The 25,641-nt window shown below is 47.2% G+C and overlaps 1 protein-coding gene across 2 annotated transcripts in view; it reads left to right on the forward strand.

The window, feature by feature from the left end:
* PDCD6IP (programmed cell death 6 interacting protein) overlaps positions 1–25,641 on the forward strand; it is a 1,152,781-nt gene that overhangs the window by 509,595 nt on the left and 617,545 nt on the right. For both annotated transcript variants that reach the window (XM_069613187.1, XM_069613188.1), the window contains exon 11: positions 1,680–1,791. In XM_069613187.1, the coding sequence (XP_069469288.1) occupies positions 1,680–1,791 (112 nt within the window). The remainder of the gene's footprint in view (positions 1–1,679; positions 1,792–25,641) is intronic.

A 25,641-nucleotide genomic window follows, 5' to 3' on the forward strand; every position in this document is an offset into this window, starting at 1 on the left:
GGGCGGGGTGACTACGGTCTAGTGTCCAACAGGCAGGTCAGGATAGGTTCTTAAGTAGCAAAAGTCAGAGTTCCTAAAGAAGACTACTCAAACATGTGAATATTTTACTTTAGCATTAGTTGAGGGTCCACGGGCTTCACAGAAGTGGACCAGAGGACTCTCAATCACACACCACCCCACAGCTACACAGGAATCACAAGAGACTTAAGGTAAGTAAATACCCAAGCCAGCACAGTACCTCAGCACAGAAGATTTTGCAGCAGGCGGACTTCAGGATCTGCAGCCAAAAACTCGGTCGGTGGATTCCTGGTCGTGGTGACTGAAAACAGGACATTGGAAGGGACTTTGCAGCAGGTAGCAACGGGGAAGGCTCTAGGCAAGGTTTTCCTCATAGCTAGATGCGATTTTGCGCCTTTTCAAGAACAGAAGACCTAATATCTCTGGTCAGATTCTCGTTGTTACAAAGGGGACTTTTCGGACTGGAATCGTGTCTCTGGAGATGCAGCAGGATGCCCACGAAGTTACAGCGAGATTCGGAATTTGGAAGACCTTGCACCGCACAATGGCTCAAGGTCCCAGGGTATTGAGGTATTGCACCGCGCAAGGTTGCAGCACATTGTGGGATGGCTCAAAATGCAGGCCTTCATGAGTCTAGTGGCTCTCACCAGGGTCTGGGTCGTTGTTTTGGAGTCCCCAGGTTGATTGGAAGGAAGGGCTACAGCAGGCTCCAGTTACACAGTAGGCTCTCCGGTCCCTGGAAATAGCCAATTTTCCTTCATCGTCCTCTTCGGGTTTTGGTTCAAGAGGTCAACTACCTCTTCCAGGATCGGACTCTTATGGAGGAACCCAGCCAATCAAACAGCCTTTCAACATTCAAATTTTGGGGATGGCAATTTTTTCAGGCCAGCCAGCCTTCCAGTTGGAACTGGAATATTGCACTCGGGCTGGAAGACAAAGGGCTGTAGAGTTTTGCCCCCCCTCCCTTGCTTCCTGCCTTCTCAGACACACTGGAGCCTGGGCGTGGAGTCCACAGGACTCCCGCCGAAGATAAAAATCACACAAAGTAAGTTCCTGCCTTGTATGTCGGGGGAAGGAACAAGAAAGGATAAGGAACACTAAAACGGCTAAAAAACAAGACGGGCCATTTTGGTAAACTGTGCACTTAAGGGTGCATTTACCGGGGCTTTGCACACAGCCTGCGGTAAAGGTGCACCAAATTAATAAAAGGGGTCACTGCCACCAGCCATTAAAGGTAATCTTGTCCCTGTATCACAATTGTTACAGTTTTAGTGTGAAAGGGGATGCATTGTATGGTGTCCAGACATTTGGTCGACTGAAAACTGGTCGAAAGACATTTGGTCGATGCAATTTTGTCAAACCAAATGGTCGAATTTTTTTTAATTATAGATTTATTTTTCGGGTTTTCCTTTTTAAAAAAAAGTTTTTTTTAGAAAAAAAAGGGGGTTCGGGGGACAGGAGAAGATAAATCTCCAAGTAAAATGTTTTGGGGTTGACACAGGTCAGGAAGATTTATCATAAATATTAAAATCTTATCTAAAACATATCCTTTTTTCCAAATTGAAGTTTTTATAGATTTGTGGATTTCGGTAGCATGATCCAGTTGATTCTCATGCATTTTGTACATGCAATAACCATGTGCGGTTTTCTTTTTTCAAAAGTCACTAAGAATGTTGGATGAAGAAGAAACCACAGACAATGATCTAAGGAAGAAATTCACAGAACGCTGGCAAAGGACACCATCCAATGAACTTTACAAGCCTCTAAGAGCAGGTGAGCGTTAATATGTATTTGAAAGGCACACTTACCTTTTACCATTTAAAAGCTAAGGAAATGTGAGTTCTTGCCACCGTGGACATAAGGGTTTTTGAAATTGCATGGAAGTTTGTTCTGGAATTGACTACATTTCTGCCACAATGCTTTCATTTGCCTGAGATAGTATTTATTCTCTAGCTTTTGTTTGAAATAGCTCGATTTCATGTTGTTGTCGTTGTCTGGGAAGAGACATCACTCTGCAGTGTAATCGCCACCTGACATGGAACTGTTTCCTCACCACCTCCTCTTTTCTGGAGCAGTGTCATTGTAAGATGGACATCTTTTCCAAGATCCTGTGTACTGATTGTACTGTCCTGAACTGAAGCCATTCTCCGCCATAGAGGCGTAGAATGGACTTCACAGCCTGCAACTACATCAGTGGTGAATCTTCATGCGGGTGTATGACTGTAACATGCTGCCATTCTGCATTCTGGCAATGATGAACTTTTTTTTTAAAGACCAATTGAGCGCAGCACCCTTATGTTAGGCAGAATTGCATGCAGTGCCCTCTGGGACCACCACATACCATTAGGACTACATGTGTAAGCAAAAAACAACCTTTGGTACAAGTCTTTACTACACAGTTTGTGGTAGCGAGCTGAGCAGCCAGGCTTATCTCAAGAGGGAATGTGAACAGTACAAGGATGTTACACAGAGGTCTTACAATCACAGTGGTTCAAGTAGACATTTATACTCCAGGTTTCTTGATAAAACACTTATTAATTTATTACACAGTCATTTAGAAAACATTTATTAGGAGGGGGCAACTTAATATTATACAGAAATACTTCAATACAAAATCATTACGTTTCTGAGCAAATTAGGCTCCCCTGAAATAGGAGTAAAATGGCATTTCAGTTACTTTAAATGGGAGTAAAAGGCACAAGTTAACAGAATAGATCACAAATACTTTCTTAGGCAGTGCAAATAGTTTCATTTCACTAGAGAACTCGATTCCGTTTAATAGGCCTAGGCCAAAGTCAATGGGCTAGTGTCTGATAGGAAAGAGCAGTTCTTGTAGTAAACGGTAAAGTCTTTGCCAAAGTTCTCAGAAGTAGATAATATGAAAAAGAATCATATGTTGGGTCACAAGCTGATTAGGCCTGCAAGTTGGGAAAGTGCCAGGAACTTTCACCGCGAGAGATGCGTTCTCTCAATCGGGTTGGCACAGTACCTTAATATGAAGCGAAAGATGCAGCTGAAGGCGATGGTTCCTGGCAGTTCATGCAGTTATTACTGTTCCTGAGCTTCAGTCGTGGGGACAAGAGGGAGGACATCAGGGGATTCCTGCACTGCACAGGATCGTCTGAAAACGCAGACAAAATGGAGTCACTTCAGTTCTAGTAGCTGTAGTCAAGCACACAAGCTGGTGTCCTTCCCCCTGGTTAAACCTAACCAGCTCAGAGAATGGTATCTAGGTGGCTTACGAGTTGATTGGTCCCAACAACTCATAGGAAGAAGTCATCCTTGAAGGGCTTCTCTGTCGAGATGAACTTGGCAATTCGGACCTGCAGCAGGGCTTCACTGGGCAAACCAACGGTGCAGCAGCCGTCCTTCAGCTCGTCTTTGGTCCTTTCGTTCCATTGGTCGACTCTGCTTTCCAGTCCCAGAGACTCCCCTTTTAAACAGTTTTCTCCCTTTCATTCTAGCCTAGCCGTCACTCACCCAGCAGGGTGGCTGTCCTTGCCGTACAGTCAGCCAGCCAGTCACCACAGAGTGCATTTGGGTCTTCTACGAGACTAAGCACAGGGAGTTTTGGGCACCTCCCTCACTTCCTGCCTACCCCGGACACTCTGGAGCCAGAGGCGGGCTTCACGCCTGAATCCTGCCAAAGGTGAAATGAACAAAGAGGCCAAAACTGGTTTGGCGTGCAGAGAAAATCTATAGAAGGACCTTTCCACAAAGAACTGGTGAAAAAAGACCGCGGGTCATTTTGTCAAAGGTGGCTCTGTGCCATTTTGAAAAAGATGGCTCCTGTGCTTGCTTTACTGGAGCCACGAATGCAGCCCGCAGTAAATGCAAACCATGGTAGTTCAAACGAAACCACTGCCACTAGCCATTCAGTGAGGAAAGGGTAATATAAAAATGTTACATGAGGATCTAGACACAGGGAATACTAAGTAACCCCTCCAGCACTCTATTTTAAGATAGAGTGTGCTGTGTCTAGAAAGTTACAATGGTAAGTAAAGTCAATTTCATTTTACTGCTCTGGGAAACAGTAATTATCCAAGAGAAGGTATTTAAACCTTTGCAGAAATCCAAAAGATTTCTGTGATACTGCACTGGAGGTGCTGTGCGTCACAACGTAAAAAGATGATGCCTATGGAGTTTGTCAGACTCCAAAACCAAAAGAAACAGAGTTGAAATCGCAGAAAAATACATGAGTGGGAAAAAGGTCTCGCTCTCTTCAGGATAAAAATTAAGTCCTAAGTCCAGCAAAAGAGCTGGGGGTCTCTAAGTTAGAAGGGAAGTAACACATTTCTGATAATTCTCACCAACACTCCTGTTGAATCTCTCCACTGTCGCATTTCCCTTTGGATTATTTAACGCTGTTATTGTATGCTCCACCCCATTCTCCTTCAGAAATCCTTCCATTTCTATGCACACAATTTGTGGGTGATTATCTGACGCCAACTTCCTGGGAAAACCCTCCCTCAGACTCCTTCCAGAATGCTCGCAACCTTTCGCATACTAATGTCCTTTACCACACACACACATCCGGCCATTTGGACAGCAAGTCCACAACCACAATTACACAAGCGCTCTGTTGTCCTCTTGCAGATATTGGACCCAAAATGTCTACAGCAACCACATCCCAAACAGAGTTGGGCTGTTCAATCACGTTCATGGGTGGCGTCCTAGCAACACAGATCTTATAACTATTTTGCAACACACCATTATTTTAAAAAATGTGCCACCTCCAATCCAGGCCACCGGAAGTCTTGCCAATCAAACCCTTTGTTTTACACACACACACACACCCCGAAATGCCCTACAATGGGCTATGTTAATTACTGCTCCTCTGATTCCTTTCAGCAAAACCAAACTATCTCCTTGGGTCAAAATCCCGGTCTCCACACTAAATTCATTTTTTACTCTTCTATATCCTTTCAGTTCTTCCTCCCAATCTTCTTCGGCCACCCTCCTGCACACACCTTACAACAGTGCCATAAACAATTCATCCCTTCCACACTGTCCTCTCCAGTCCTTTTCATCCGCCACTCCGAAATTGGCAAACACTTCTCCATCCTCCTCACACGCCTTCCATTACTCATCCTCTACGGCATTTCAGGACAACGCATCTGCCATCACATTCAGTTCACCTTTCACATGCCTCACTTCCATGTCCAGACCCTGCATCCCACTGATTCATCTGGCAATCCTCCTATAGATCCCATCGGAGCCTTTCTTATTGAAGACCCCTTCGAGAGTCTTATGATCTGACAATAGCACACATTTTCTTCCCCACCAAAACTGTTGGAATTTTTCCACTCCCCACAAACAAGCTTATGTCTCCCGTTTTATAACCGAGTACCCCCGCTCCGCGTCCGTCAACACTCGTTCCCCTTTTGCTGCATCTGCACACACCCCAAACCATTGTCACTGTCATCAGTAAACAATTTCACATCCCAATTCTCTTTAAATACTTTTAAAATGGATGCTTGCATCAAACAACTTTTTACGTCCTCAAACTTCCTTTCACACTCCTCACACCAAACATACCTTATCCCTTTCTTTACCAACATCCTCATTGTTTTTGTCCTTTGCCAGTTTTTTAACAAATTTACCATAATACTGCACAAGCCCTAAATATGAAAACTCCTTTGTCTTTTGGAGGCCGCCTCATTTGATAGCCTCTACTGTAGATACCTTGGGCTTTATTCCCTCAGCAGATATTGAACATTCTTTACTCATTTTTCAATTGATCTAGTCAAAGTAGCATCACCCATCCTCCCCAACACACTTTTCAATCGTTCATAATGTTCTGCTACATTTCTTACCCACACTATAAAATCCTCTTAATAACAGTGCACCTCATGTGTTCCCCTGAACAGCTTGTTCATTACTCTCTGAAATACGCTCGCTGCAGAGATCAATCCAAACTGCATCCTCCTGCACCTATACAAACCAAAGGGCATTATGAATGCCGTAAGATCCATAGAAGGATGTAACTTCTCCTGGTGGTAAGACCCCTTCAGATCTAATGTTGAAAATACCTTTCCCCCCTTCAATTTCTAACAAAAGACCATCAATATTTGGAAATGGAAACCCATCTAGTAACACTCTTATTTAACTCCCCGAGGTCAATGCATATGTCAGGGATGGCACTCTATTAAGAGTGGCACAGGACACCCAGAAAGGGTTTGGGTGGTTGTGCCAAAATAAAGTGGACAGATAAGTACACACACAGCTGAAAGGAAAGAGAACGAAGAGTAGGCAAGAGTAGCAAGGAAAAAGGTACAGAATGAATTCCCTCTTGGGGTGTATGCAGATATAGGAAGAGAGTATTCCACGAACCTTAGGAAAAAACTCTCTAGCCTTCTGCACAGTTTGCTATAACAGAGGCCCACGGTGTTTGCTCACGCTGTTTGCTCATGGCTTGGAACAGCAGCTATGGGTGTCTGTAATGTAGAAACGAGACAAGGGAAGGGGGCAGAGGTTGACTGATGGGAACCAACAGACAAGCTCTGTACAAAAGGGTCTACAAACGGTACAAGAGAAGATACTTACAGACAAATCCAGGAAAAGGAGGTTGATAGCAAACTAGCAGAAGGAAATGAAGGGAAAGCCGTGTAACAGGATTGGATAGCAGAGGACAGTAAGGAACAAGGTTGAGAGCTCAGAGGAGCAGGAAAGCAATGAGCAGGCCCACAGGAGCAGGGCTGTAAAGTAGAGAGCCCAGAGGGAAAGGGCTTAGGGCAGCAGAGTAAAGCAGGCTGCACGGCAAGGAACCCAGAAGGGCCGGGCAGCAAGGAGTGAGCCCTGAGGGGCAGGGCCGCTGCCCGTAGAAGGTTGCAGAGGACTGTAGAGGGCTGCTAGGCCGAGAACCCAGCGGAAAAAAGGTAGGTAGTAGGCAGCGGTGAGTGATAAGCTGCTAAGTAGGAAGCCTAGAGGACAAGGGCTGAGGCTGGAAAGCAGCAGAGCGTGATCAGCTGCAATGTAGAGAGCCCGGCAGGGTAAGGGCGGAGGCTGGAAGGCAGCAGAGCGTGATCGGCTGCTATGTGGAGAGCCCGGCAGGGCAAGGGCGGAGGAGCCCAAAAGGCTAGGGCTGTAGGCAGCAGGGTGTAGCAGGCTACAAGGCAGGAGCCCGCCAGGACACTGGAACAAAAAGCAGGTGAAAGCAGGAAACAGCATACAAAGTTTGGAGCTCGAAGCAAAAAGGTGCCGGAAGGACTCTCAATGCAAGAGCCTGAGCTCCTGCAGGCAGCAGCTCTTATACCGCCCAGCCCAGCACAGAGGCAGGCTAATTGGTTGCACCTGGCTAGCACACCTGCAGACAATCGGCCACCTCCCTCTCTGTTCCTGAGCGGGTGGAAGCAGAGCAAATCCCTAGGGCTTCTGGGGATTATAGTTCTGATGAAGAAAAATAGGAATAGCCTGGAATAGATGGTTATAGCCAAGTGCATTGTGGTAAGTGTAGTTTTTTGGGAAAAATAAAAAAGCACCAAAGTCTCGCAAATAGGAAATAAGGTCCAAAAAGTGAATAGCGGTTGATCCAAGAGTTTTCTGTAGATAAATGAATAACAATTTGTCCATATTGATTGCCAATGTATGCTCCCATGGCGCAGGCATGACAGCATAGCCTCACACTAACATTTGGCTTGTGCACTGCCACTATGGGGCTATTCCATTCCGCTGCCACTGCTTCTTCAATGATCCCTTTGCTTAACATTTGTTATAGATCGTTTTCGACATCCGCTCGCAAAGCCCGAGGTATAGTGCGTGCCATTCGATCTCACCGGCATGGCACGTGGTTTCATCTTTATAAATGTACAAACGCTTTCAAACAACCAGTTTTCTTCTCCCACTTCTGGAAACCATCTTGTTGTCATTCTTCTCTTCCTGCCCTAACTACACTTTTCCTGAGTTCTTTAGTATGACCATCACCTGTGTTGGATGATCTGGATCTAGTCTTGGATCCAAATCAGCCTGGGCGTCCTACAACAGCAGGTTCCCTCCTTTTGCAGTGACCCTCACCATTCCTTGTGCACATTTTCGCCATACTTGAAATGTGCCCAGAATTCCCCTACACTGTATGCCTCCATAAGCATGCACTCTCATAGTGGGTTCTTGTAGTTCACATAGGTTAAACTTCTCCAACCAAGTATCCAGATTCACAAGTGTATAGTGCGCTCCACTTTCAAATAGTAGGTTCAACAGAACATCATTTACATTAATCTTGGCATGGGGTTTTATCCTTCTCGGCCTTGTTGGGCAGAATTGCATGCAGTACCTTCTGGGACCACCACATACAAATGGGACTACAGGTGTAAGCAAGACCAACCTTTGGTATAAGTCTGTACTACAGTTTTTGGTAGCAAGCTGAGCAGCCAGGCTTATCTGAAGAGGGAATGTGAGCATACAAGGATGTTACACAGAGGTCTTACAATCACAGTGGTTCAAGTAGACACAACGTTTCTTGGTAGAACACTTATTAATTTATTACACAATCCTTTAGAAAACATTCACCAGAAGGAGGCAACTATATATCATACACAAATATAATTCAGTTCCAGACCAATACGTTTCTGAGTAAATTAGGCTCCCCTGAAATAGGAGCAAAACGGCATTTCAGTTACTTTAAATAGGAGGAAAAAGATACAAGTTAATAAAATAGATCACAAATACTTTCTTAGGCAGTGCAAATAGTTTTAGAACACTAGAGGATTCGATTCTGTTCAATAGGCCTAGGCCAAAGTCAAAGGACTAGTGTCTTGGGTAGGAAAGGGCAGTTCTTGTAGTAAACAGTAAAGTCTTTGCCAAAGTTCTCAGAAGTAGTTTGTACGAAAAAAAAATCATATGTTGGTGCACAAGCTGATTAGGCCTGCAAGTTGGGAAAGTTTCGCAAACTTTCACCACGAGAGGTAAGTTCTCTCAATCGGGTTGGCAAAGTACTTTAGTATGAAGAAAAAGATAAAGCTGAAGACGTTAGTTCCTGCAGATCTCACTGTTCCTGAGCCTCAGTCGTGGGGACAAGAGGGGGGACGTCGGGGGACTCGTGCACTGCACAGGGACGGGGGTCCAACAAGTTGGCAAATGGAAGATCTTCGGTTCGAGTAGCTGTAGTCAAGCACACAAGCTGGTGGCCTTACCCCCGGTTAATCCTAACCAGCTCCGAGAATGGTATCTAGGTGGCTTATGAGTTGATTGGTCCTACCAACTCAAAGGAAAACCCTTCAAGGGCCTTCTCTGTCGAGATGAACTTGGCGATTGGGACCTGCAGCAGGGCTTCACCGGGCAAACCAACGGTCCAGGAGTTGCAGCAGCTGTCCTCTTCCAGCTCGTCTTTGGTTCTTTCTTTCCAGTGGTCGACTCTGCTTTCCAGTCCCACAGACTCACCTTTTAAACAGTTTTCTCCCTTTCATTCCAGTGTAGCTGTCGGTCACCCAACAGGGTGGCTGTCCTTGCCGGACAATCAGCCTGCCAATCACGCTAGAGTGCATTTGTGTCTCCTAGGAGACTAAGCACAGGGAGTTTCGAGCACCTCCCTCACTTCCTGCCCACCCCAGACACTCAGGCGCCAGAGTTGGTCTTCAGTCCCGAAGCCTGCCAAAGACGTATGAACAAAGGGACCAAACCTGGTTTGGCGCACAGAGACAAACAAAGGACCTTTCCAAAAAGAAACACTGATAAAAAAAAAAAAAAAGACCGGGACCTGTTTAAACAAAGGGGCTTAAGGCACCATATTGAAAAACATGGCTCCCACGATTTTTAGCTACTGGTATTTGTGGTCGGGAAAAATCATAGTAGTTGGTTGTTAAACCACTGCCACTAGCCATTTCGATAGGAAAGGGTTGCATTTTACTGCTACATGAGTTTCTAGACATAAAGGGGGGGGGGGGAATACTAGGTAACCCCTCCAGCATTCTATAGGAAGATAGTGGGTGCTGGGTCTAGGGATTTAAAAAGACTAGTAAAGTCAATTTAACTTTACATTCTCTGAGAAACAGTAATTTATCCCAGAGAAGGTATTTAAACCTTTGAAAAGTCTTAAGACACCCCTGTGTCACTGCACTGAGGGTGCTGTGTAACACACATGAAAAGATGCCTATGGAGTTATCTTAAAGGTCCATAATCAAAGAACACAAGAGTAAAACACTCATCAAAATACATGAGTGGGGAAAAAGGCTCACACTCTTTCCAGATAAAAAAAAATCAAGTCCTCAAAATCCATCAAAGGTGGTGGGGGGGGTCTCTAAGGTGAAGGGAATTAGAACATTTGTGAGAATTCTCCCTAACAGGCCTCACATCAATTGCATTCACCAAGCAGATGTCATCTTCATCACTGGTACCACCATGTTGCTAGTAGCGCGTACTATCCCAAATTACTTTATTCCTCAAGGTTTGCTCCAATGCTTACAACAGTGAACAATATGGCCCTTCCTGCCACATTCTCTGCATACTATGATGTGCGAAGCATTGTATGTCACTTGCTATGTTGTCTGGGTTGCCGTACCAGTAACACCTCTTGTTGACTAACTTCTCATCATCCTTTTGTTTCACTTCCAACTTCTTCTTTGGTGCTTGTTTTCCCTTCTTACTTATTCGCTGTTTGTTGTCTTGGTACAATGTTTTGTACCACATTGTCCGCTGGGACATTATCTTTTTCAGCATCCAAAGCTTTAATGGATCTTTCTGTGTGTTCCACTGTTAGGCAAGATTGTATGCAGTACCCTTTGGGTGCACTACAACAACCCTGACCTCCTGGCAATAGAAACCCAACCTTTGGTTTAAGTCTGTACTACAGAGGTTGGTAGTGTGGTCGAGTAGCTAGGCTCATCTCAAGAGGTGTCAATGTGAGCTGTAGGGGAGTTGCACAGAGATTCACAGTGACAAGTGTCCAAATAAACTCTTACACACAAGGTTTCTTGATTAAGCAATTATCAATTTATTTACCAGTCAGTTATAGTAAGCCTTCTTCAGAATGGAGCAATATTAAGCAACACACAAATACACTTAAAAAATAATACACTTAGTTTTCTAAATCAGCAAATACCCGTTTGGGATGGCGGAAAGGCACTACCTACACCCTCCGGAGACTTCAATTGCTAGGGTGCTGTAGACCTTAATATATCAGTGTTTGCATTTAGACTTTCTTAGGAGAGTGTCAAGGAAAAGAGGGATCAGAATAGAACAAGTATTCACACAATGATTTTTAAGCATGTAAGTACTTTCAATAACCCACCAATGTCAAGTCAGTTAACCCTTACCTGCAAGGAAGGAAAAAACACTTAAACATAGGAGAGAAGAGTTATTTAGGGAGCCAGGCCAGCCAATGTTTAAGTTAGCAAAAGTCAAGGTGGACTGAACCACTTCGTGCAGGTAACTAGAAAGTCTTTCACAATGTTTTAAAAGTCTTGGTAGAATAGAAGAAATCAAAGTAGGGCCACAAGCTTATTAGGCTTGTGAGGTAAAGAAGCTGATAGCAACTCTACAAATGCACCCAAGCAAGTCTCCGAGGACAAGTGGCTACACAACAAGAGGTAAATTCTCTTAGACTGCACAGTACCTTAGGTTGAAGAAAAAGTGCAGCAGATGACTTCGGTTCCTGTGCAGCTCTGCAGATCCTGCTGTTCCTGGGCCTCAGTCTTGTGGACAAGAGGGAGGACGTCTGGGGACGGGTGATAATCGAACAAGGGGTGACCACAATACCGCTGAGAACAATGCACGCGCTGTGGGTGGGATCCAGGGGAGCAGAGGGTCATCTGCTAGAGGCGACCAAGACGTTGATGAAGGGATGGGATCGAGCCCTGAAAAGGTGGAACATTACCCCGGGGTTTGGCACATTTACCCCAATGGCACACAACCAAGACTTTACTCTGGGAAAATTGACCAGTTTGTGGGAGAATTGGGGTCAAACGCAGCCATTACACTTAAAGGATTTCTTTCAGGGGGAACCCCATTACTATTCAAAGAATGCAAATAGAAATTTGGAGTAGGGGAAAGAGCTGCACGTACATCCAGATTTGACACTGGATAACACAAAAGGAGATTAAGAAAGCAGCCACTAGGACCCTGGTGAGTCTGGAACTGACTCTACACGAAGGGAACGAATCAAGAGCAGTATCTAGACTGTACAGGTTACTGGACAAAGCACAAGGGAGTGACACCCTCCCATACATGGACAATTGGGCAAGGGACCTGGGGGTTCCCATCATAGAGGAAGAGTGGGGGCAAATCTGGAGAAGAACACAGAAATCCTCCAAATGCACAGCTATTAGAGAGACGGCACATAAGATTTGCTTTACGTGGTACTTGACCCCCCCACCCCATAGACTGCACAAAATAAACCCTAACTACCTGCCCACGTGCTGGAGGAACTGTTGCGGCAAGGGGAATCTATACTACATGTGGTGGTCCTGCCCTAAGGCCACTCGGTATTGGAAGGAGGTCTTGGGGCACATCAAATAAATTACGGGGAAACTGCCAGCCATGCCTAAGGTGATATTTTTGGGTTCAGTGGTCGAAGACATTTATGCGGCAACTGGCAACTATGCAGCTCTCATTACCCACCTGTTAATGGCAGCAAAGATGACTCTTGCCCAAGGTTGGAAAAATCCAGACGGTTCTATAATAGCATGCTGGTGGGTAAAAATTTGGAATGTGATGGCTATGGAGAAGGTAGGGGCCCTGAAGAACGGCAATTATCTGAAATTCCGGGCAATTTGGAACCCCTTCATTGACTTTGTCAGACAGAGAACCACAATATTTTATGCCGAACTTGTGGAGAGCCATACTACACTGAGGGCCAACAAACGAGGAGCAGGGATCCTCAAACTGGCGAACAATGTAGCTTAATGGGGCACATTAAGGCAACCAGAGGGCAGAAGGATCGATCCATACTATATGGGAACGGGGAGGGAGGAGTGGGGGGACTGGGGTAAGTTTGTTGAATTGTTATAAACAAAATTGGCGCAAAGCACTTAAAATTCGCAATCAATAACCCTACGGTTAAATAATCGAATGTGGTTACTGCAATTGTGTGTAAGGTATCTACTGAGGCACCTGGCCACTACTGTAACAGAATGCTGATTGTGTTTGTATAAATAAAGTTTATTAAAAAAAATTAAGTCTTGGTAGAATAGAAGCAATCAAAGTAGGGCCACAAGCTGATTAGGCTTGTGAGGTAAAGAAGCTGACAGCAACTCTACAAATGCAACCAAGTAAGTCTCCAAGGAGTACAAGTGGCTAAACAACAGGCGGTAAGTTCTTAGACTGTACAGTACCTTTAGGTTGAAGAAAACATACAGCAGATGACTTCTGTTCCTGTGCAGCTCTTCAGATACTGCTGTTTCTGGGCCTCAGTTGTGGGGACAAGAGGATGGATGTCTGGGGACTCCTGCACTGGGACAGTCACTGTTCGCATCTGGCAATCTTCAAACAAGTGGAAATTCAGTGTTTCAGCTTCTCGCGTCTATCGCAAACAACACCACTGCGGCTCCTGGCTGTCGAGGTGCACTTTCCTTGCATCTAGTGTCCTGCACTCTGTTGAGGGGGCTCAGGCTCGGTCAGTCCGGCTTCCTGGGAGTCCGGAGGATATTCCTGGAGTTCTTGGCCAGCTTAAAAGTAACGCACACAAACTGGTGTTCCTCTCCCTGGCTATTCGGTTCCAGCAGCGACTGCAGTGGAAATTCAACCAGCTCCGAGAGGATGTCTAGGTGGCTTACATTGGAGTTAATTGGTCCCACCAACTCAAAGATAGAAGTTATCCTTGCAGGGGCTTGTCTGTGGATACAAATTTGAAGTTTCAGCACAGCAGCAGGGCTTCACCGGGCAAACCAACGGTCCAGGAGTTGCAGCAGGCGGCCTCTTCAAGTTCTTCTTCAGATTCCTTTGTCCAGTGGTCGACTCTGCCTTCCAGACCAAAAGGCCTTGCCTTTTATACTGCTTGCTCTCAATTATTCCAGCCTAGCTGTCAGCCAGCCGGCCAAACACCTAAGAGTGCATTCCTGTCTCCTAGGAGACTGAGCACAGGGAGTTTCGGGCACCTCCTGTTAGGCAGAATCCTATGCAGTTCCCTTAGGGAGCACTACAGAAGATTAGGACTACAGGTATATGCAATGAATCCCCTTTGGTGTCAGTCTGTACCACACAGATTTAGTTGGTTGCTGTGGCTGAGCAGCCAGACGTAGCTCAAGAGGGAGATGAGCAGTATTCAGGGTTTACACAATAGGACTACAGCACTTTAGAACAATCAAACATTGACAAAAGCTTCGTATCAAAAGAATATATATTTCTGATGTTTGTTAATCTGCTTAGAATCACATGCTGTGCATAGGTCCGACATCCAGTGGTCACTGCGGAGTATTGCATTTTGTTTTTCGTAGTCGAAAAAGGGACGTCGACAAGGCGTGTCTTTAACACTATCCCTATAGTGACGTGCGTTGTACCCACAATCCTTCACGCGTCGAGGTCCCTCAGATTGTTTTTTTCCACCCAGCTTCTGGTCGTCTTCACGCGGAGCTCCTCGAGAGACATTGCAACTCCTCGACCTTCGGTCGTTTTCTCATTAATATTAAATCATCCCTCCCTCGACGCAGTTGAAGCTGTTCTCCGCCGAGCAAGATCTTCGACGGAGGGTCGAGCGGAGGAAATCCTTCGGCGTTGCCGAACACGTGGCATGGCCTTGCAGGCCATATACAGTAGGGAGAGTGGGGTCGTGGGACATCTCTGGGTCTTTTCTGAGAATGCCTTTCCCTTTCCCCTTCCTTTCCCTTGGGGTGGTTATCGCGATTTATTGCCTCGGCTATGGAGAGGACACCCTTTAGGTTTTGCCCGCTTTGCAAAGGCAAATTTACTTGGAAGGACAAGCATTCATGGTGTAACCGCTGCTTGCCCCTCGATCACAAGGAGGAAGGTTGCGCGGCTTGTCGGCTTCTTAAGCCTAAAACTCTAAAAGACCGTAGGGTTAAAAGGTGGGCGGCCTAGGCGATGTCGAAGGCCGAAGGTTCACCCGCCGCTGCTACCACCGACAGTGACGAGGAACGCGATAACACGACCTCCGCCACGGAAGTCGAAAACCCCTCTAAGGAGCGCGCGCGCGCGCTTCGTCGTCTGTCCCCGGCCCCGACGGGCTCGGCTCACGCCCTGCTTATGGGGATGAACACCCCGGCGACATTGACGCACACAAGAACTCACTTAAGCACACAACCCACGGCTCTTCTTCGTCTAAGACGAAAAGAGCTTTGGCGCCCAAGGAGACGCAGGTTCCACCAGCAGCCTCCTCGGACCGTTCGGGTTCGAAGCCCCTCTCGCAACTGCAGCCGCAACCAGCGACTGGGCTTTCGGCAAATGAGGGCGCCGCCCCCAAACCATCGGCCGGCACGCATCAACAGAAGGCGCATACCGCCATAGACCGTTCGACACCCGTAGCGTCAAATGCAAGCTTCCGCCGACAAACGAGTCGCCGACAAACGAGTCGCCGAGAGCTTGGCGAGGATCGCTGTAGCCGACGCCCAGAAGCGTACGCCGAAGGACACGTCGAGCGCTACGCACAAGTCACGCCGAAAAAAAAGCCCGAAGGAAGGCAGGGACTACCCCCTTCAGTCGGGGGGTCACCCAGCACACCTGAAGGTTTTTCGGAGGGCGACGGGACACTTTCCTCGACGCTTTGGGAGAGGTCGAGCCGTTTCCAGCTAGATGACTCTATTTTTCCCCCGCCAGACCTCTCTGGGGTACCCCATGAAACCATGGAAAGACTCCACCTCTGTATGGAGAGGATGGAAAGGTTTATTAATACCCAGACCTCTCAAACTCCCAAGAGGACTAGAGCAGGGCCTCAGGAGGACCCCAGGGCCAAAAATCCGAGGCTAGTCGATCCCCAGCAGGACACAGCCTCAGACTTCCATAAGGTATATGACCTCACTGGGGAGGAACAATACTTGGAGGAAGAGGATGATTTCATGGACGATGAAGGACAGAACCAGGAGGAATGTCTGGAAGACAGGCCAGACATTATAGAAGAAGGCTTCGGAGAAAACCCAGAAGAAGGACCTTCGCACCCCTGGCAATCCCCATCAGTATATTCCGACACTGATGTCCTAAACCTAAATCCTCCTGACAATTCACCGGTTAGGAACACGTCTCCAATTGACGATCAGCCCACTTTCAATGCACTGTTGCGCAGAGCAGCAGCACATTTCGAACTGGACACTGGGGAGCTCTCTCCAGAATTAGACTTTGTGGAAAGAGTAATTAAAGAGAAACCCCCGGTCAGCCAGACCATTCCCCTCCTAGTTTCAGTGAAGAGAAGAATCATCCCTTCGCTGGCCACTCCCGCATTGATCAGAGGGGTCAATCCGAGAATTGAAAAACTTTTCACTCCTTCACCCTCGGACCCGCTCTACTTTAGGTGACATTCCATTCCGGATTCCCTAGTAGTATCTAATACTAGAAAGAGAGCAGGGGTACCACTTTCCACCAGTGAGGCACCCCCTGACAATGAGGGCAAAAGGCTATATGCCCTTGCAAAAAGAGTAACTTCCTCGGCTGCCTTCTCAGCAAGAATTGCGAACAATTCTTTGCTTGCTAGCTACGCAGACGCGCAGTGGGTCAAACTGCGCAAGGACGCCGAGGAAGCACCGGAGCCTTTACGTACACGCCTACTTTCAACTATTGGCGAAGGAACCCAGGTGAACCAGAGCATTGTAAAAAACTCTCTGGACGCGGCAGAAACAGCGGGACGTTCCCTGGTGCAGGGAATACTCCTAAAACGCCATGTATGGCTGCGCAACTCAGGGTTTAAACCGGAGACACAGGCGTCTTTAATAAATAAACCTGTGGAAGACTCTAACCTCTTCAGGAAAGCGGTGGATGAAGCTCTAGAGATGGCTAAAAAAGAGTTCGATACTATCAAGACTCTTGACCAGATCTCTAAGCCCACTACCAGACGCGGCTATGGCAACAAACGCTTTTTTCGTGGCCAACGCCAACAACAACAACAAAGTCAGCACCCTGCCACCAATTACCAGACCAATAGTGGGCAGTACAGCCAAAGAGGCCAACGCCGGGGTAAAGGGAGAGGTCGGGGATCCACCCCCAGAGGCTCCCAAGCCCCCAACAACTCCAAGTGACGCGAAGATTCGCGTCCCCTCCCATGCAACACCGGTCGGGGGCCGGATAACATCCTTTCTTCCTGCATGGGAGGAGATAACGTCAGACCGTTGGGTACTTTCCACCGTAGCCCACGGATACTGTATCGAATTCAACAGTTCCCCATCCTACAGACCCCCGAGGGGACGTCGCATGACACCGGAACATCTTGCCATCCTTCTCCAAGAAGTACAACTACTGCTGGAAAAAGGAGCCATAGAGGTCGTGCCTCTATCTCAGGTAACGGAAGGTATTTATTCAGTGTACTTCCTTGTACCCAAAAAGGATCTAACCATGCGCCCTGTATTAGATCTGAGCCCAGCGAACAAGTTTATCAAACCACAAAAGTTTCGTATGGTAACCTTACAGGAAGTGATCCCACTGCTTTCTCAGGGAGATTACATGACAACATTGGACATGAAAGATGCATACTTTCATATTTTAATGTTGCCAGCGCACAGAAGATACCTCAGGTTCATGATAGAGGGCAAACACTACCAGTTCAAAGTGCTACCCTTCGGCATAGCATCGGCACCAAGGGTATTCACGAAAGTGCTGGCAGTGGCAGCGGCCCACCTGCGCAGGTTGTCCATCCCAGTTTACCCTTACCTCGACGACTGGCTCATAACAGGGGATTCTTACGAAACGTGCTTCTCCAATACCCAAAAGACGGTAGACCTTTTGTTCCAGTTGGGCTTCTCCATCAACGAAAAGAAGTCCAGTTTAGACCCCAGTCAAATCAAACAATTCCTAGGGGCTCTAATTCAAACAAGGGACGGCCTCGTCTTCCCCTCCAAAGAGAGGGTCCAAAACATGCTGTTTCAGATCCCTCAATATGTGATCGGTCGAGAGGTGACGGTACGCAAAGCAATGCGCTTGCTAGGAATGATGGCGTCGTGTATTTATTTGGTACCTCACGCGCGCCTGCGCATGCGCCCAATGCAAGAGTGGCTCAACAGCCAGTGGTGTCAGGCCAGTGTACTATGGGAGGATCTAGTAGTGGTCTTGCAAGCCTTGGTTCTCTCGCTACGGTGGTGGACAAAGGAAAACATGGAAAGAGGGAAACCCTTTGCCACACCCGCGGCAGAAGCCACTCTAACCACAGACGCATCCCTCACAGGATGGGGGGCGCACCTATCCCATCAGACTGCTCACGGAGTGTGGACTCCGAACGTAGCATCCAAACACATTAATCTACTGGAGCTACTAGCTGTGTTCAAGGCGCTAAAAGCCTTCCAAAAACACCTACAAGGCAAGACAGTAATGGTCCTTACAGACAGCACTACAGCCATGTACTACATCAACAAGCAGGGGGGCACCCACTCTCCAGGCCTGTCCAAACTGGCCCAGAATATATGGAAGTGGGCTCTCAAACAGGACATGTTCCTACTGTCACTACATGTACCCGGGGAACTCAATCTGCTAGCAGACAGACTCAGCAGAGATTTCCCCCTGCCCGAAGAGTACGAATGGCGCCTGCACGAAGACATCGTCTTCGACGTCTTCACACAATGGGGATTCCCAGAGATGGACCTGTTCGCAACCCTGGAGAACTCACAATGCCTAAGTTACGCCTCCAGGTACCCCCAGAACCAATCCAAGGGGAACGGTCTGTCGATGCAATGGTCAGGGAAATTTGTTTACTCTTTTCCCCCGACTCCCCTTCTCTACAGAGTGGTGCACAAGATGCACCAGGAACAAGTGACCATGATACTAGTGGCCCCAATGTGGGCCCAACAACCATGGTTCGCTCACTTGATGGAGATGTCTCTATCTCCCCCAGTAAAACTCCCCTGCCCGTACAACGTGCTGTCTCAGGACAAGGGCAGGACTCTGCATCCATGCCCCCAGAACATGAACTTAGCAGCTTGGCTCCTGAGATCATAGAGTTCGGACATCTACAACTCCCGCAAAGATGCATGGACATCCTCAGGGAAGCCAGAAAACCTAACACTCGCCACTGCTATTCTAGCAAGTGGAAAAGATTTGTCATCTGGTGCAGGAGTAAAAGCATCAACCCTATTGACTGCTCTCCCACACATGTTGTCCTATACCTGGCCCACCTTTTGGATTCAGGTCTAGTGTTTAACTCCATTAAAGTCCACCTAGCGGTCCTTTCTGCATACACCACTTCCCAACTCAAAGTGTCGTGGTGGAGGATCCCTGTTATAAAGGCATTCATGGAGGGAGTAAAGAGAATACACCCCCCGATAGCTGACCCAGCTCCCGGATGGGACCTGAATGTGGTACTTACCAGACTCATGGGCTCTCCATTCGAACCCATGCACAAAGCATCTCTTAAACACCTCACTCTTAAGACTGCTTTTTTAATAGCTATCACCTCCATCAGGAGAGTAAGTGAACTTCAGGCTCTTTCTATTCTAGACCCCTTCGTTACAGTTCACAGAGATAAAGTGGTTCTACGCACTCACCCTAGGTTTGCTCCGAAATTTATTTCTAAATTCCACGTAAACCAATCTATAGAACTACCAACGTTCTTTCAAAATCCTTCCAATTTGGGAGAAAGGACTCTGCACACACTAGATGTACGCAGAGCGGTCATGTTCTACATGCAAAGAACCAGACCACTGAGGAAGACTAATCAGTTCTTCGTCTCGGTGGCAGCAGGAAGAGAAGGAGATGCGGTTTCAAAATCCACTATTTCTAGATGGATTGTTCAATGCATCACTCTCTGCTATACTCTTGCTAAGAGAGAACTGCCCTTTAGGCCAAGAGCACACTCTACTCGAGGCACGGGGGCATCCATAGCATTCATTACAAATGTTCCCCTTGAGTCCATCTGCAAAGCGGCTACCTGGAGTTCTGTGCACACCTTTACAAAACACTACTGTCTAGATGCACACTCTAGAACTGACTCCCAGGTGGGACAGGCAGTATTACGACACCTTTTCTCTACTGTTCCTTCTCATAACCCACCGCCAACTCCGGGTACTGCTCGCTAGTCTATGCACAGCATGTGATTCTAAGCAGATTAACAAACATCAGAAGACAATGCATTACGTACCGTAAAAGCATTTCTGATGGTTGTATCTGCTTAGATTCACATGCGCCCACCCTTCCTCCCCGCTCGGATGGAAGGAACATAGACTTCCTTTATATCTCTCTTTTCTGTACTCACTCACGTCTAGAAGGCTCCCTCAGGGCAGAAAAATACAAACAGAGGGACCTCGACGCGTGAAGGATTGTGGGTACAACGCACGTCACTATAGGGATAGTGTTTCAGACATGCCTTGTCGACGTCCCTTTTTCGACTACGAAAAACAAAATGCAATACTCCGCAGTGACCACTGGATGTCAGACCTATGCACAGCATGTGAATCTAAGCAGATACAACCATCAGAAATGCTTTTACGGTAAGTAATGCATTGTCATATATATTTATTTTACACTCTTAACTCTACACCCAAATCACTATCATTAAAGCAAGTTAAAACAGTCAAAAGTATACACAACTCCCTAATTAAATTGTAGACCAGTTTGAGCAAGAGTGATAACTGAGCAAAAGGGCGCAGTGTTAACCAAGCAGAAGTGGCGCTCTAACAATTTCTTCAGAGGGAGGGAAAGATCAAGTTATACAGGGTTAGACTCCTAAACACACCAGCAACACTTCCCAATTTGATTGTGAACAAGTTAAGCAAGTTAGTATTTTAGCATAAGCAATACTTACGTGAAAACCGAGCAAAATGTCACTTCAACAATATATAAAGGGGAAAGAAAGGTGGTTATAAGAGATTAGGTGCACTAACACATTTCTTGATGAGCAATCTAGAGAAGGCAGTTGTAACTGAAATAGTCAGTGTCAATAGGCCTGTGCCAGAGTAAATGGTACAAGGCAAAGTGCCCAGGTTCAAATGGTTCTAGTAGCTGCAGTCAAATCTTTAACGACCGAAAAGGAGGGTGCAGAAGGTAAAAAGACAATGTTAGACGATTCGGACGGCCAGCCCAGAAGGTAAGTAAAGGATTTAAAACACCTTTAGCAGGACCCAACGAAACGGGAGGCTTGGCAGAACAATGTACCTTAAAAGTGAAAGAGGCTCCTGCAGTGGTGGCCGTTCCTGCAGTTCTGGAGATCCAGCAGAGGAAGAGAGGCTCTCGTCGTGGAGGAATGTTTGAGTTACTGCACTGCCCAGGGATGAAACCAGCCGCGCTGCTGCCAAAACGGAATGAAAGGTACAATCCTTTAAATCGCTGTCGTGGTGGACGGGTGCCTGGCTATCTGGTCTTAGTGCTGGGCAGGGGAGTTGCTAGGTCTGGAAAAGACCCGGGGCTAAGCTGATGTCGGAACTGTTGGGACTGGGGGCTAGCTAGTCTTTTGGCTGTAGCTCCTGAGATTCTATCCGGGGCTACAACCAAAAGATCAGGGGCTATAGCCCCCCTATCCCCCCCCTAGCAACGCCCCTGGTGCTGGGCACTGGCGATTCGACCAAGGCAGGTCCTGGAAGGCGATTGGCGAACTGGTTGGTCCCACCAGCTCAAGGGAACAAGGCTCTTGCAGGTGAAGATCCTCTCTTGTTGTTGGAGAAAAGTGGTGAGGATCTGCAGCAGGGCCTCCCGGTGGTTCAGTCGTTGCAGATGTCTTTGGCTTATCGCCTCCTCGGATTTCTCAGGTCCAGTGGCGACGTCTATCTTCCAGTCTGCAGGTCCCTGCTTTTATGCAAAAAAAAACCCATTCATACAGCCTAGCTGTCACACACAGTGGAGTGGCTATCCTGGCGGGATAACCCCCCAGCCTATCAGGGCAGAGTGCGACTTGGGTTGCTTAGGCAACCCTGTCCAGGGTGCCTATTCCCCCTCCCACACATCCTGTCTCCCCAGACTCAATGGCGCCTAAAGGAGGGCTTCTGTCCAGAAGCCCGCCAAAAGGACGAACAAAGGGCCTCGACCTCGGTTTGGATTACAGAGAGCGACACGAGAAAGAAATATTATTAAAGATCTGGCAAAAAAAAAACACCGGAGTAAAGTTAATATTAAAATAATCCGGCGGTGCGTTAGAGGCTGTCAGTAAAAGTGGTATCCTCGAACAATGGGAAAATCCCATAGGAAAATATTTGCGGTCGAAATATTCTTGGTAGTAACCACTGCTACCAGCCAGAAACTTTGGAGAGAGGGACTGGGCAGTACCCTCTCGAAAATGAACACCAGGGAAAAACTATTAACCCTTCCCAGTACCTCCATTGTAAGATGGGTTGTACTAGTTTAGTTCATAATTATTGACTAGCAAAGTCAATCGTAACTTTGCATATCCTGGGAGACAGTAGTCAGTCCCAGGGTATGGAGTCTGTTTGGGGGTCACTATGACACCCCTGTGTTACTGCACTGAGGGTGCTGTGTAACACACATGTAAAAAGATGATACCAATGGAGTGAGAAACTCCATAGCCCATAAGCACAAAAATAGCCTGAAACACACATCATACATATGCCTAAGAGTGGGGAAAAAGTCTCACTCTTAGCAGGAGTAAAAAATAAACCCTGGAAATCCAGCAAAGCTGCTGGGGGACTCTATAGTTAAGGGAAATTAGCCTTTAAAGAGAATTCTCCCAAACACCTCCCCTGCTTCCTGCCCCCGCCAGACACCCTGGAGCCAGAGGCGGGCTTCACTCGTGTATCCCGCCAAAGCTAAAATGAACAAAGGGCCCAAACCTGGTTTGGCACGCAGAGTAAATCCCAAGAAGGACCTTTCCACAATAAAATGGTGAAAAAAGAAGACTGGGGCAATTTTTACAAAAATGGCACCCATGGGTGCTTTACCGTGGCTGCTAACATAATGGTAGTAAACACCGGGTAACCTAAGGTTACATGAGAAGCTAGACAAAGGGGATACTAAGTAACCCCTCTAGCACCCTATTGTAAGATAGTGTGTGCTGGGTCTAGAAAGTTACAAATGTAAGTAAAGTCAATTTCACTGTACTGCTCTGGGAAACAGTAGTTTATCCCAAAGAAGGTATTCAAACTTGGGGAAATCTGGAAAACTTCCCTGTGCCGCTGCACTGAAGGTGCTGTGTGACACAATGTAAAAGATTATGCCTATGGAGTTCGTCAGATTCCACAACCAAAAAGAAACCGTATACCAAATCACAATAAAATACCTGAGAGTGGGAAAAAAAGGTCTCGCTCTCTTCAGGTTAAAAACATCAAATCCTCAAAATCCAGCAAAGTTTCTGGGGGGGTCACTAATGTAGAGGGAATTGGCACATTTCTGAGAATTCGCCCTAACAAAATGCTACAGACTCAAGTGGAAGGGATTCGCTGTTTGGTGCCATTCTCAGAAGATTGACCATCTGAGGGTCAAAGCCCCTCGGGTGCTTCTGTATTTGCTGTCGTTGGCCAAATCGGGGTTGGCTTGCGCCTCAATCAAGGTTCACCTGGCAGCTATTTCACGCTACACCAGACCCCCAGGACGACCCTCCTTGTGGTCGCACCGGTTGGTCAAGGAATTTGTCAAGGGACTATTCTGCTCGTTCCCGCCGGTGAAGGATCTGGCCCCGGCGTGGGAGCTCAATGTGGTACTTACTAGGCTCATGGGGGCCCCCGTTCGAGCCTATGGATTCTGTTCCACTCAAGTTTCCGTTGTAGAAAACAACTTTACATGTGGCATCACCTCTGCACGACGGGTGGGTGAGATCCAGGCCCCCTCCTGTAAACTCGCTATGTCTGACTTTCCACGAGGGAAGGGTGGTGCTGCAGGCGCACCCCTCCTTCATGCCTAAGGTGTCGTCTGACTTTCATCTAAACAAGCCATTGGTGTTGCCTGGCTTTTTCAGATGCCTTCGTTGTCAGCTGAAATTACTTAGCACTTGCTGGATGTGGCTAGAGCGCTGAAGTTTTATGTGTCCGCACAAAGAGTTTCCTGAAGACTTCTCAGCTCTTTGTGAACTTTGGTCCTGTGAACCATGGGAAGTCCCTGTCCAAGGCTTACATTTCCAGATGGCTCTCCGGCTGTATCACCCACTGTCACCGGTTGGCGAACCGAGTGCTGCCTGGCTGTCCGAGAGCCCATTCTACCAGGGCGATGGCTGCTACACCAGCGTTCCTGGCTGGCGCGCCCCTGCTGGACATCTGCAGGGCTGCTAGGTGGAGGTCGACGCACACCTTCATGAAATTCTACTGCGTCGACAGGGATTCCAGGGAGGAGTCCAGTGTCGGCCAAGCAGTGCTGCGAAACCTGTTCGCTTGAAGGTGAGCCTGGTGAGGAGGTAAGAGATGCTTATGGTGAGCCTTGCCACCTCCCGTGGTTGTGCATGTGTGTACTGCTATGTATTCTTTATTCATGAGCATGTGAATCCTTGCCAGACCCCATTCTGGAGAAGGAACAAGTTACTTACCTGTAACTGTTGTTCTCCAGCATGGGTCTGGCATGGATTCACATGCGAACCCTGCCGCCTACCCCTCTGCGGCTTTTCTTTTGGTCCTACTGCCACTTTACGTGCTACCAAATCTGAAGATGGCTGCCCAAGGAGGTGCTTAGGTAGAGGGCAGTCATTGGCTGGGGAAAGACAGTTCAGAAATAAAACAAACTGATTTATTTATTTAATTTTTTTACCGAGGTTCCCAGCCTGACGATGGAGAAGATTCATGAGCATGGTAATCCATGCCAGAACCATGCTGGACAACGACAGTCACAGGTAAGTAACTTGTTTCTTTTACTTTGTGGATTCTTGCTTTCCTCCGTACCTTTTTAAAGACAGCTGTGTTTCACTTTTGCAGCACACAGCACCCTACGTGCAGTTTTGCCGGGAGCCCTTTGGGCTCCCCTTTTATATTTTAATTTTCTTCAAGAACTGACTTTCTTCTGGAGAGACTGATAGTTTTTATCCTTCCTAGCTTTTCCTGTTTGAGAGAACAGCGCACACCACCTTACGTGGACTGCTGAGGGGATACCTAGTATACACCACCTCTCTGCTCCTGTAACTTTGAGTTACAGTAGCAGCCCTATAGTTATGGCTGGTGGCTGTGGACGTGTTCTACTGACTTTTGTGCAGTTTTCCGCTGCAGGCTGTATTCACAGCTGCCGCTATGAACAGGAGGGTCATCTATGTTCCAACATGGTGGCGCCTTTCTTTTTTCACCATTTCTTGTCATTCTTTCATGGCCCTTCTGCCGTCCTGGGAGGGGGAGGGTCTTGATGTGAGCTTTGTCTTCAGCCGGAACTGTGGGATACATTGACCCACTCAGTAGAATTCCCATCCATAACCAAGCTGCACTTCAGCATTTAAGAGCTAAATGGCTGCGCTGGCGTTGTGCAGCTACAAATGATGGCTGCACTGTTTTGCCAAGCACCTCTTCGGCAGGATGAACAAGGGGGCACACTGAGAGAGCCTGTCGGTGTGTTTCTTACATGCACCCATGAAGAAAATGGAAAAGCAGCACTGCGTTGCGGCTAGCTCAACATTTCTCTGTGAAAAAGGGAAATATTTTACGTTTAAAATCATGCTGCTTTGATGCTCTTTTCGTCTGTTCTACATTACTCTGCTTT

This window comes from Ambystoma mexicanum, chromosome 5p (genome assembly GCF_040938575.1).
Source record: "Ambystoma mexicanum isolate Mex_15411 chromosome 5p, UKY_AmexF1_1, whole genome shotgun sequence".
NCBI lineage: Eukaryota > Metazoa > Chordata > Amphibia > Caudata > Ambystomatidae > Ambystoma > Ambystoma mexicanum.